Source organism: Lutjanus erythropterus, chromosome 8 (genome assembly GCF_056507025.1).
Source record: "Lutjanus erythropterus isolate fLutEry1 chromosome 8, fLutEry1.hap2, whole genome shotgun sequence".
Taxonomy (NCBI): domain Eukaryota; kingdom Metazoa; phylum Chordata; class Actinopteri; order Lutjaniformes; family Lutjanidae; genus Lutjanus; species Lutjanus erythropterus.
In genome coordinates, this window is record NC_139324.1 from 27,362,035 (window position 1) to 27,375,526 (window position 13,492).

At 38.3% G+C, this 13,492-nt stretch overlaps 1 protein-coding gene across 1 annotated transcript in view; it reads left to right on the forward strand.

The window, feature by feature from the left end:
- chn1 (chimerin 1) overlaps positions 1-9,866 on the forward strand; it is a 49,712-nt gene extending 39,846 nt beyond the window's left edge. The window contains exons 4-8 of the mRNA XM_084725122.1: positions 3,125-3,298; positions 5,101-5,178; positions 6,835-6,966; positions 8,271-8,376; positions 9,047-9,866. Of these exons, the coding sequence (XP_084581248.1) occupies positions 3,125-3,298; positions 5,101-5,178; positions 6,835-6,966; positions 8,271-8,376; positions 9,047-9,218 (662 nt within the window). The 3' untranslated portion in view covers positions 9,219-9,866. The remainder of the gene's footprint in view (positions 1-3,124; positions 3,299-5,100; positions 5,179-6,834; positions 6,967-8,270; positions 8,377-9,046) is intronic.
- The last annotated feature ends 3,626 nt before the right edge of the window (positions 9,867-13,492 follow it).

Consider the following 13,492-nt stretch of genomic DNA (forward strand, 5'->3'; position numbering starts at 1 on the left):
ACCCCTATTTAACTTAAATACTTGGTAGAAAAAAACTCAAACTATCTAACAAATACAAGAGCTGGTTTTTTGTTTCCAGTTCCAGTCAGAAAGGGAGTAGTTTTGCTGGGAACTCTGCTGGCAGACACGGTGATAATATGCTGATTAGAAATTAGCACCCAGCCACCATTAAACCTCCTCTCACAGCCCTTTAGCCATAACTGAGCTGCAGCCTCCCTTCCATAGCAACAGAGACAGAGCTGACGGTGCAGTAAAGCAGCACCCCCTGTCTCCTGGCTCCCCGCATCCCTCAGGCCCCGGGCCTCACCCTCAGCCGCCCCACCTGGGACCCAGGGGCCATCAGTGTGGACAACAGGAGCTGCGTCTGATGACAGGGCCTCCTCTATTATACTGCCTGTCTCATATCCTTAAGAGAATCATCTCTTAAGGTAATTACATTTCTGCATCAATGCATATAAAAGCAGGCTGCGTGAATTTCTCCAGGGACCCATATTAATCTAAATATTGTGTGAGGTCCTCCAGAAGCACAGATTCTTGGCTTTCGGGGGGTATTTTCTTATTTAAAGATAAAGGGACAGTTCACCTCAAAATCTAAACTATATATATTTTCCTCTCTCATGTAGTGTTATTTATCCATCTAGATTGTTTTGGTGCTGAAATTTGGAGATATAAGAGATGTTTGCCTTCTGTCAAATAAAATGGGACTAAATGGCATGCAGCTTGTGGTGCTCAAAACGCCCAAATAATACATTAAAAAACACCAGTGTCTCTTTACAGAAATCATGATCCGGTTACTCAAGATAATCCACCCATATAGGAACTATTTTCTTTCTACAGTCTCTTCAGTATCGGAACTACTTTCTTTACTCTACAAAGAAACCATTTACCTCACAATAACGGGCCTGAATTAAGACTGAAACTAGCAATTATTTTTATTATCAATTAATCTGTTGATAAGTTGTTTGGTCCCAAAGCCTAAGATGACGTTCCCAAATGTCTTGTTTTGTCCACAGCCCAAAGATATTTAGTTTAGTGTCATACAGACGTAAACAAACAAGTAAATATTCAGAAGCTGAACTTTCTTAAAAAAACAATTAATTGGCAACTAATCAATTAACCAACTTATTATTGTAGCTGTAGTCTGAATGTTAGAGCTATCACACAAAGTAAAGAAATATTCATAAAGGACGGAAAATAATTGTAGATTGTAGGTGAATATTCTTTTTAAATGGTCTCACACTGTGGAGCACATAATGGCAAAATGCCTTTAGAAAAATACAAGTAACAGAGTTTTATAATGTTTTTTTATCAGCTGCTCTAGTGAGCCTACTGTTGCATGTTTACAAGGTAATAATGCAGCAGATGTTTTGAATATAATGGAGCTAAATGACATTCAGCTTGTGGTTCTCAAAGGACTAAAAAATACATTTGAAAAACTCAACAGTAATGTCTCTTTACAGAAACTATGACCTGGTTATTCAAGATAATCCACAGACCTTGTTGTGAGCAGTTTCATGAAGGAACTACTTTCTTTGTAGAGAAGGCAGACGACTGATATCTCCAAAACTCACGCCAAAAAAAATCTAGATGGATAAATCACATTTAAGAGAAAAACTATGTCATTTTGATTTTAAAGTGAATTGTCCCTTTAAAAAGTAACAGTTCTTCTGAGGGATCAAAATGCTATTTTTTTTATGTTTTTGGAATTAAAAAGCATACAGAATTTGTCAAAAAAAAAAAAAAACCCTTTCAGGACTTGGAGACGGCTCAAAAGATCTAAGAGCTTGAAGAGCCGACCCATTTCAGTCTGGGAAACTAGGTCTAGTGTAGCCCGCAGCGCCTCAATTGCTGCTTCCACAGCCATTGTGTGTGAGCTTGGATTTGGAAGAGAATAGAGCACACAGCAGCAGCGCTGACTATCCCTCCTCCAGGCCACAGCGTTTCCACTGTTCCTCTAATTCCCTCCATGCATCTCTGTTACAAAGCAGAGCTGCAGTCTCTCCCTCTGCATCTGCTCTCCACGGGCTCCTCTGTCCCCGACAAGGTGAATCCTGCCCTCAAACAGCTGTGCCTCAGGCCCCCGTCCGCTGTGACTGAAGACCGAACGCAATGTGGGATACTTACACTGACATCATGACTAATGTGCCATTTGAACACCCAGTGTGATCCAGTCTACATCTGAAAACATCATACAGGACAGAAAAAAACACCAAAAAGAGAATTTCCCCATGTTTAATCATTATCAAAAGCATTTTGCCTGTACTAAGAAATGTTTTCAAACAAATCAGAAAGAAATAGTCATTAAAATACAACTATATCATAGATTAATGGTTTATTATTGTTTTATTTTGATATTTTTAGTAGGGCTGGGCAATAAATCGATATTATACTGATATTGTGATATAAGACTAGATATGGTCTCTGATTTTGGATATCGTTAGATCATGATATGGCATTTTTTCCTGGTTTGAAAGGCTTCAACATAAAATGATGGAATTGACCAGGTTATTTGCATTTCCCTACTTAGTCCTTATTTCCACATTACTGATGATTATTTATCAAAATACTCATTATGTTACATTTTTTTTTTGAAAGCACTAATAGTTGTGTTGTTGCAGTACAGATATTGAGGTATTTGGTTAAAAATATTTGCACTATTTGAAAGTGAACAGTATGTTATCTTATAGAGATTGTGTTTATTGACATATAGATCATATATGGCTGAACAGCTTAAAAATGTTGAGATATTATTTACAATCTGCATCACCCAGCCTTTGTTTTTAATTAAATAAATGGGCATGTAGAGGTGACTTTGGCTCTATCCAGGGCTCAAGGTGACCCCAGTGCTATGTGTGGTGGAGAGAGGAGCTCTCTAGTGGTGTTGTGACATTAAGGGGGCAAATATTGATCAAGGGAATTAACGCCGTTCTGCAAGCCAAAACACACACATGAAACCAGCCAACCAAATCAAAATGAACCCGATGTCGAATGTGAATTTACATAATGAACCTCAGTACAGAGACAGAATCACTGAAATACAAGAAATAATTCCCTTTTTTTTTTTTTTAAGTGGCAGATATTCATGAACTAAACCTGCTGTTTGTGTCTGTCTCTTTGTCTGCAGATTGTGGTTTGAATGTCCACAAGCAGTGCTCGTCTCTGGTTCCCAACGACTGCAAGCCGGACTTGAAACACATCCGTAAAATCTACAGCTGCGACCTCACGACCCTGGTGAACGCTTATAACACGGCGCGACCCATGGTGGTGGACATGTGCATACGAGAGATCGAGTCAAGAGGTCAGTTCAGGATGTGTGTTTGTGTTTATTTTAAATGTAAAGCTCAATGTAAGACGACCCCCCCCCCAAATTGCAAATGTGAAACATGCAGGTTTGTCTGAAAATCAACTGAGATTCAGGAAGCTTTTCAGTGTTTAAAACCAGCCTCAGGCTTTGGTTAAAGTCTTTGGACTTTTATGTATTGTGCTGTTTTTTATGTGGTGTTATTTGCTGGTCTGTGATTGCTTTTTGCCCAGGGATAACAGAAGAAGCTGTAAAGAAGCTGTTAGCTAACTCTGGTGCAATTACTTTTAATTGTGCAGTATCCCTGTAAAAATAAACAATAAAACAAAAATAAACAATAAAAATAAATAAGCAGCTGAAAAGCTAATTGTGACATTTAGCCGCTGCTGAATACTTAAAGGGGCAGTTTGTAGCAATTGTTCACCCAAAGATTAGTGCTATAGTCCAAATAGTGAGTTGGAGCCATAGATGGTGTGGTAAATAGGCTGAATCCTTATTAAATATATAATTTATGGTTGAAGCGAGTTGTTTCCCCCCCTGGTCCCTTACATTGTAAAGTTGTAAAGTCTTTCTTTTAAACATCTTTTTCTGACAGGACAGATGTCTGTCCCGCTCTCCTCAGGCTCAGATTATTATCCATGGAGGTCTGAATGTTCCAGTTTTAATTTATCATCTTAAACTTGGTGCCTGAATTTAACCAATCAAATTTGAGGACCTTGATTGATCTTTTTTTAAACACTTTTGTTTTGGTAACTTATTCAACTATAAAAAAAATACAAAAAAAAAATACCAATTATGTCTGAGCAATTTGGATATTGGACACTTAAATCTTCTGTCATAGAAACCTGAAGAATGTTTATTACTGTCAAGTTTCCAAAATAGAATAAATGACCCTCTGGAAATGTCAATAACAGAAATACAACCCACATTCAGGCATACGATTTTCATAGCAGGCCTAAGTGTTTCAAACTGATGAATATTAAGTAGTATTCAAATTTCAATATTAATTATTCAGTAGTGATTACATTTCATTACTCGGTCCAGACCCTCACCACCTGTCTTTGCTTTCATTGAGATATTTAGTAATTATTCTTGTACAGCCAATCATTAGGAAACACTAAAGATAAACATCATTTAGAGAATGCAAAAATCTAAAATTTAATTACTTGAACAAAATTATTTTTAACATGTATAGCTGATATGCAGGAGCAGTTCAAAATTATCCTTTGAAAAGCCATTTGAAATGAAGTCCATGGATCCTGTTTTCTGTATTTATGATGCGTGTTGTAAAACAGCTTTCACCTAATTTAATAGTAAGTGATCTCCAACATATCCTGCTTAGTTTGAGGTGTTAAAAGTCTGATTACATTACTAACTGAGTTAATGTTTTTTGGGCGGGGTGTGACTGAGAGGAGTGATGAGTGTGCTGGTAATTGTAAACATGTAATGAGGAAAACATTAGTCTGTTTCCTGCTGCCTTATTTGATTGCATTTCAGTTAAATCATTCAACTATGTAGGAACCTCATTGTCTGCCCTCTAATACATGTCTAAAGCTAAGTTTGATTTATGTCTTTATTATTTTGCCCGGTGATGCAGAAAACTGTTTGCATCTGCCCATGTTGTTCCGTTGTGTGACACTGTAGACATTTTATCCTTGGTTTCTTATGCATATTTAAGAGTGTTTAATGGAATTTTCCTAAATTACCCTGGGCGATACGTGCAGGTGAATTTTTCTGCATTACTCGTGACAGCCCTGACAATGTCTGAGAGGTTGTTTGTTTCATGTTTGTTCCTCAAGGACTGAAGTCTGAGGGCCTCTACAGAATATCCGGATTCAGTGATTCGGTGGAAGAAGTCAAGATGGCGTTTGACAAAGGTATGCGTGTGGTAACTGTTTCGTAGATTTCCGTCAGCTCACGACACGACGATTGACAGCACATGCTTTCACACGTTTACGTGCGACACACAGACAACATTTCAGAGTAAAGAGATGGTTCAGATTATTTGAAGTGGGGTTGCCTGAGGTACTTGCGGACAGTCAGCGTATTATAATAGATGGCGGTCAGCACGCCCTTAATTAGGAGAAGCAGAAAGGAGTACCAGTGTGGAAGCTAAACAACGAACTGCTGTGGACAGGATCAGTCGTAAAGTATTTATTTTATTTTTTCTCATTTATTTTTAAATATTTTGCTGACAGCCTCTTCTTGCGTGAAACCACTATTATGTAAGCCAAATATTTCTCTCTCCAAACCAGCCAAACTCCTTTATTTAAGTGGCTAAAATACCTTTTGTTTCTTATTTGCCCACTTATTTATTCCTCAGGGACAGTGCATATTAATAAATATCACTGTAAATATGCTAGAATTTGCCAAAAGAATAGTTTTCATCTGTAGTCCCTGGTCAGATGTAAAGTTTGCAACCTAAAATCAATATAGAATTAAGAATAAAGCAATAAGTTATAGCACTAATCATGATGCAAAGCCATGTTAATTACAGCAAAAGCCAAACACGGACAGATATAAACAGAGCACAGGCAAGAATAAAGGCAGAGCAAATTGCAGTTCATCAAGGTAAAAATAAAATAGAACTTTGCGGAGTAAGACATAAAAATGATGTAATAAAATAAAGGAGCAATACAAGATTTATGTAGGCACACACGTGCCAAACGATGAAGGCATCAGTTAACGGTGACTGATTTGGTTGCTTATAAGCCATGACTTTGTTCACAGCAGTTCATTGCTTCGCCTCCCTGCTGCTGTTCCTCTCTGCTTCTCCAAACTGGCGGCGTGCTGACGGGCATCTTCAGCAGCTTACGCACTGACTATCAATTGTTGAGTGCCTCATACAACCCTGCTTCAAATAATCCGAACTGTCCCTTTAATGAGAAAGTGACACATTTGTGAAGGATTACTGTCCATCTGGGAGCGCAGATCTCATCCTGACATGTCCCTCTCACGCAGGGTTTCACAGAGCGGACAGACAGAGGGGGGGACCTCAGGGGATACGAACCATGGATGTACTCTCACTGCCTTAAACATAGCTGTGAAAAAAAATAAATAAAAAACTTTTCCGCTGCGTTGGGATTCAGTAGTAGACTTAGTGAGAATGAGCCTGTCTTGGCCCAGTGCAGTGTGAATTTTAACTCTAAGAAAAACCCTGCAGCAGTGGGCTAAACTCTTAGCTAGATCGGCATGTGGGAGATCATCCATGACAGAGTGTCATTCCAGCTCACAGCACTGTGATGTTCAGTCTGCCTGCACAAGTAGGCCATGGCCTCTCTGGAAAGCATGCATAACTGAGGGAAAGTCAGAATAAAACAGGCCAGGCGGATGATAGCAGCTACTTTGCAAAATACAGAGCGAGAGAAGATTTTTTTTTTTTTCCAACCCCCGACCACGATCCACACACGATCTCTTTATTCTTCAGTTCACACGGTGATGTGGAAGTGCTGATGTCAGCCAGTTGTGCAGTGTGAAAAATCCTCCTTCTCTTCTTCTCCTTGTCTCCTTTATTCCATCACACCTCCTCGCAGATGGCGAGAAGACAGACATCTCTGCCTATGAAGACATCAATATCATTACGGGTGCACTGAAACTGTACCTGAGGGATTTGCCTGTTCCCGTCATCTCGTACGATGCTTACCCAAGGTTCATCGAGGCTGCAAGTAAGTCACAAGTAGACAAATTAGTCGGAAACACACCTGTCTCGGCTGCATTTTGCTGCATTTAACATCCGCCATAACCTTATCCACAGCAGCCATTTGGTATGAAATAGTAGAGTAAACACAGGTGTTACCAAAGATACTGATTAAGGTTTCATTCCATTCAGGTCAAGCAGACTCAGGGTGCTGCTATTGTGCATCTTGGCTCACTGAATAATATCTGCCACACTAAATGGAACGAGACCTGAATTAGTATCATTAGTCTTACTATACTATTCCATATCAATATGGTAAAAAGGTCTATTAAGCTTGATGTCACGTGGTCATTTTCGTTCAGATTGAAAATGCTTTGCTGAGGGCACATGACAGACGTCAGCTGCAGTATACTGACCTAACGAGGGTGGACAAAAAAACAGAAACACCTATATTTGAGGGAATCCAATTCAATTACCTCATAAATATTAAAACATATATTGTGTACATCCTTGAGGCTGTAGTTTGTGGGGTTGTTGTTTTGGACTACACTTTGCTGCATGTTCTTGCATGTAAAAAAAATCATATATATTATATATATGATATATTAATTATTTTAGTAAGCCAGAACAATATACCACTTTGCTGATATTATCGGTCCAATATTATGAGCTCAGTATTTGTCTATCACAGCTGTATCAGTTATATATTATATGATGTCTGATATGAAAGTTTATTCCTGAACTGTAAAATATCCCGGCTACATTACATGTCTTTGTCACAAGTGTTTGATAAGCACATTTGAGAGACTGAAATATCCCTTGATACATCGATATCAGAATCTTTTTACTCATTAGTATCGTAAATACATTAAAATAATCTGCATTATGTTCTTTAAGAAACATCAGACAACATATACCCAATTATTGCTGTAAGTTTAAACCTCTATTAAACAGATACCGTGTTTGTTATTGGGAAAAGGGAAACATTCATTGTTAATTTTCCTCAGTTACAGGTGAAACTGAACTGCTCATACACCTGACTTCTCCGAATCAGCGAATGACTTTCAAAACTCAACTCTGACCCTGTGTCCTGAATATGAATTCACGCCCAATTGCACTCCAGATTTGAAAAACACAACCACACATTCAAGAACACATTTGCAATATTCATTTTCATTAGCCATTTCAAGCCGCTCAGACCTCCTCTCAATGACTAATGGCTTTTATTACCCCGCAGGAAATAACTACATCGATTCCTGCTGGTGTGCTCTGTGGTTAGGGAGTATATTCTGGTCACTCTTAACAGCAGCGCTGCTTTCTGTCTCTGTTCAGAGCTCGAAGACCCCGAGAAGAAGCTGGAAGCTTTTCGCGAGGCTCTGACTCTGCTGCCGACATCACACAGAGAAACTTTGAAGTACCTCATGGCGCACTTAAAAAGGTGAAGAGCTAAACTTAACGGAGAGAAGGGTTTTAGAAGAGGGAGATGATTATGGTTTGTTTTTTTCCTCAAGGAAGTGTAGTTTATTTTTCGAGTGTGGGGGTGAGCTCTTAATGATTCAGTGTTTTCTCTCCAGAGAGCGTGTGATTTGTCACATTGCAGCTCCCACCTTCACTTTACTCTGCAGCAGACATATAGTCAAATATAATGTGTCAAAAAACACAAATAAAGGAAAAAGTAAACAGGAGGCATCACTTGTTTATGTCGATTCCATCATTTTGGCACTTGCTAATGTGAAAATCATTATTAAGTTGACATATTGTGGTTTAAATTAGAGTAGACCATGTCAAATTCTGTGCTCACCTTAAGGGGATGGTTTGGATTAATTGAAGCAGATTTGTTTGTGGTGCTTTTTGGTAGAAAATGTTTGGCATCTAATGTAGGTAACACAATCTGAACTGTCCCTTTAAGTTGTTGATGTCTAAATGAGCTGTGCCAGTCAATGTTGTGACATTACTCTGAGATATTGTTAATTTGAGACCGTTCTTCTGTTTCTAAAGGGGAAGGAAAATGTTAGTAACACCAGAAAAAATCTTCATCCTGCCACCACAGAAATTCTCATACAGCCCCTGTTTATTTCCGTGTTTCTAACTTTAACGTATATTCGCAGGGTGACACAGAATGAGAAATTCAACCTGATGAATGCAGAGAACCTCGCCATCGTTTTCGGACCCACCCTCATGCGAGCGCCAAACCTGGACGCCATCACAGCACTCAATGACATCCGCTACCAGAGACAGGTGGTGGAGGCGCTCATTAAAAATGAAGATGCGCTCTTCTGAACGCAGATCAGGACTTTTATAGAACAGCTATCTAATCATTCTTTTGTGTAAAGACTTGAATGACTGTTTGTATTACATTGATTGATACATTTTTTAAACATGCCCTGCGTATGGACTAGTACTGACCTAACCTCCGTCCTCGCCTGTTTTGGGCGTGGACGATGAACTTTACTCCATGTCTCCCCATTTTTGTCGGGGCATTTTCAGAAGCTGACAGACCAGCATGCATGGTGCGAGGTCTTTGTTGCTTTGTAGTCGTAGCTCAGCATGTGTTAAGATGGTGTAGCGCTGTGATTTTTGCTTTTGTCCGTTCTGTGGTAGTTATAGTCCACATTCCCAGCTGCCTGCTGCGCAGTTTATTTCTGTGAAACACTGTATAGCTGGATGTAAAAATAAGCTACTGAATTTTCTGGGGTAATTTTTATGATGCTGTATTTTTTTATCTTCTCGACCGTTTTTATGTAACCTGAAGTAGTTGAATGAGCCTTTCCTGTTCATGTGTACACACTGGTGCATTTGCCTGACCTTAACATTTTCATTCTGTTATAAACAGCATTATTTGTGAGTTTAATTTTTTTATTGTCATGTTTTTGTACAAAACTTGTGCATGATCAGTTTAATTTATTAAACCTTACTCTGAGAACTTAAGTGCTTAATGAGTCATCATGAATTCCCATAATAAACTCTGGACTCTTACAGCAAAATGTGCCTATTTCTCACTTGATATATCATCTCAGTTAGCAGTTTTATAATGAATTCATGGTCTCAGTTGCTAGTTTCAAGTTTTGACAAGTGATTGCCAAGTTATTCTCAGAGAGACTGTCCAGCACAACAGAGTCAACTGTCAAATTAGACAGTGCTGATCAAATATGAATCAAGATTTTGTTATTACATGGTCTATAACTCCTCTAAAATATTTTCAGGTACATACTCCAGTACCTTCCAGTTTCCAATTGAGCCTCCTAAAACTCAGATCAAACTATTTTAATGTACTTTTTAGTCGTAATATGAGATCATGGGCAGGCAGGCCACCGTTATTTCCTGCTGACTGTATGAGCCAAAATCAAACACCGTCCAAGTCTCAGTGGGTCACCCTCCACTTCCTGGTTCTCATTAGTACTGTGCTCGCTCTGTTTGCAAAAAACCAAGATGCCAACCCCATAATGCCAAACTTCAATACAGTGGTCCACAAACCAATGGGTGACTTCACGGCTGGTTCACAATTGGAAACTTTATCATTCACTTGAAATAATGTCTCCAGGCACCTGGCAATTCTGAGTCCAGCAGTGACTTTATTCTCTCTTTTAGCTGAGTTTTTGGGCTCCGTGCTCCATTTTCACCAGCTAGTCTCAAAGTGTGTCTGTCAGCCGTTTTTTTGTGGGGGAGGTTGTGGTTATATCAGAGCTTTTTTCCCTGTAAACAGCTTCCTGCTGCGTCTGGAAGCAACACAATGAGAGCAGTGAGAGTGAACCAAAGTAGCAGTGTGAACCAGACAAACAAAACAAGCTGAAAGATACTAAAAAGCTCTGTAGCACTGACAGGAACCGCATAGAAGGATTTATCAACACAAGTAATCCTTTCACATTTCAGATAGTCATTTAATCCACTGTTGATATAAAACTATTTATTATAGCAGCTTTACTTTAGCTTTTGAGTGTAAAAGTTTTATAGACCAAATGTGTCATAAACACCAGTTATATATGTAGGCTCTGCCCAGATGTTAACATCTAACATCTGATGCAGATGTAATGCTGCCTCTGAAGTCACATGGGAATATTGTGAATTTAATTGTTCTTTGCCCCAAAAGGATAAAGCTGGCAGTTTTTTATACGCATCAAAATGTCAACAAATCTCATGAAAAGACCAAAACCAACAATTAATTTATCTCACTGACAAATATCAACTGCTGCCAAAGCTATAGTTAATTACTCTGTGCCATCGGCCTCCATTGTCAACCAAAAACACCCTCATGTTATGGGTGACATGTTCCATCATTACCACGAACACAAACAATGTAGATTATTTTCCCTTTATTCACCAATTATTGCATACACACATAGACAATATGGACATAATGCAAAATGCAAAAACATGAAAGGACAAAAAAACAAACGATTAAAAATTAAAAATTAAGTAATGACCCTGTTTTGAAAATGTAGGGAAGTATTAGTGTTAAAATATAGGGAGTAAACATAAAAAAGTCCAAAAAGATAATGCTCTAGGAAAATACAGATACCTAAAAACTCTACTTAAATATGGTAACAGACTGTTTGTACTTGCTTCCCACCTCAGCTGACAGCTGCTGTATTTCTTCTTGTAAGTAACATTATGCTACGACAGAAATTAAGAAATTATTCTGCTCTTTTTCACAAATAAAAGTAAATATTTGTGGCCCATTTTTACAAGTTTTTTGTCTTCAGTAGGAAGTAATGAGCATCTGTATCCTCAGAATGAACACCTCAGAATATATATTTAATTCTGCTTAAAAAAAATAATATGAACATCGTATTTGTTTATGGCTGCAGGATGACCCTGACAGATTGGACTGATGGTCCTCTGTTCTTCATATTCAAAATGACAGTTGTGCCTAAAAGCCACACGTCACGTGACTTTATAAAAAACCCCTCTAACAACACACCAGTCACACCGATTCGCTGTGAGATTAAAAACAAACATGCATCACCTAAGGCAACACCACCCTTGTATCCGTGAAACTGTTAATTACTGGGTATATGTGCAAACAATGTCACTTTAAATTTATGCATTTTAGGTTTAATTACCCACAGGTTATGTCTTTCCAAGCAATTTCTTAGAACCAGCCATGCACAGCCATCAGTGGCTCATTATACGATCACTGCTTCACACTGTTCAGGCTCAGGGAACCAGTAAGAGTTGTCTGGATATTGTCTTCATTCCACATTTCCTGTTAAATAAGTTTGTGTGAGCTCTAGGGTTGACAGACATAAGATTTCATGAAACAACACACTGTAAAAATAAACCATTTCTTTTAACTAAAAGAAGGCTGAGATGCCTTAAAGGAGAAATCTGTAATATTTATTTACAGTAATAAATCATAAAATGACCATGATACAGTCATCAGAATTTAAGGAGACGTGCCAAGTTGGAGAAACAGCTCACCTCAGACTGCATTAAAGATTTCAATCTATTTAATATACTGTCTGTGGCTCTAACGTTTTATTTTTATTTTAAATTGACTAAATTTGAATAGACAAGTAGAGGTTTTGTAATGATTCAAGACAAATAAACTTTTCTGGTCAAACAAACTTGATATAAATTCAGTTGTACTCAAGAAAACACGTTCAATAAGCTTCAGGTATTAACAGCTAAACGTGTGCTGATCATCTTTCTTTAGAAACTGAGTTGATTGAACTGTGCAGTACAGTCATTCAACTCATCATTTTAAGTCAAAGATTTTAAGTTAGAAGATGTTTATAAGGTCCAAAGTGTTCTGAAAATAAGTTTTAGATTCTAAGTTTAATTAACTCGAATTTAAAACTTGCATATTTTCATTAAAGCGACTTCAGAGAAAGTTCATATTGTGTTGATTTTGATAACCACAAAATATAACATCAAAAACAAAATTCTCAATAAAAATCTCCTCCTGCTTCTAACATGCTACTGTGACTTCGGCCGGGAAAATGTAAACACAGACTTGTTTCGTCTGATTTCACAGACAATACAACTCAGTGGCAGACATAAACTGTAAATAAATAAACAACCTTCTCATTTATGGTCTTGTTTGCTTACTGTAGGTCATACAGAGGCATCTGTATGACCTACAGATGTTTCATGACCAGTTAAAAACTCCATGCAGTAATGAGAAAAGATAACTTGATTGCCCTTCATTGCTGTATGATTTTTTTCCAGTGCAGTGTTTGGGAGTTGATGTTGTCTGGAGCGTCATGTTCAGCCCTTCCCCGCGTTTAGATTTCGGTGCTTCAAATTTCCCCACAAAACATCTGAGAAGCAATCACTGCTTGACATTTAATCACTTGGGTTTTGTGACCACATCACATCGAGTTAATGTAAGCCGAATTCAGACTTGTCTCTGGTGATTGTGTGGCAAAATTGGATTTTCATCCAACCGTTTAGCCTCCCCTGCCATTATCGGCCATTTTAAATATATCATACCTACATTAAGCATTGACTGTGAAAGGAGGTAAACCACGCCAATAAAGCTATCGAGCTCTCTATCTCTCCGTCAGATGCTGAGATAACGCCGTGCTGGAGTAATGTCTGCGGATGTATTGTCT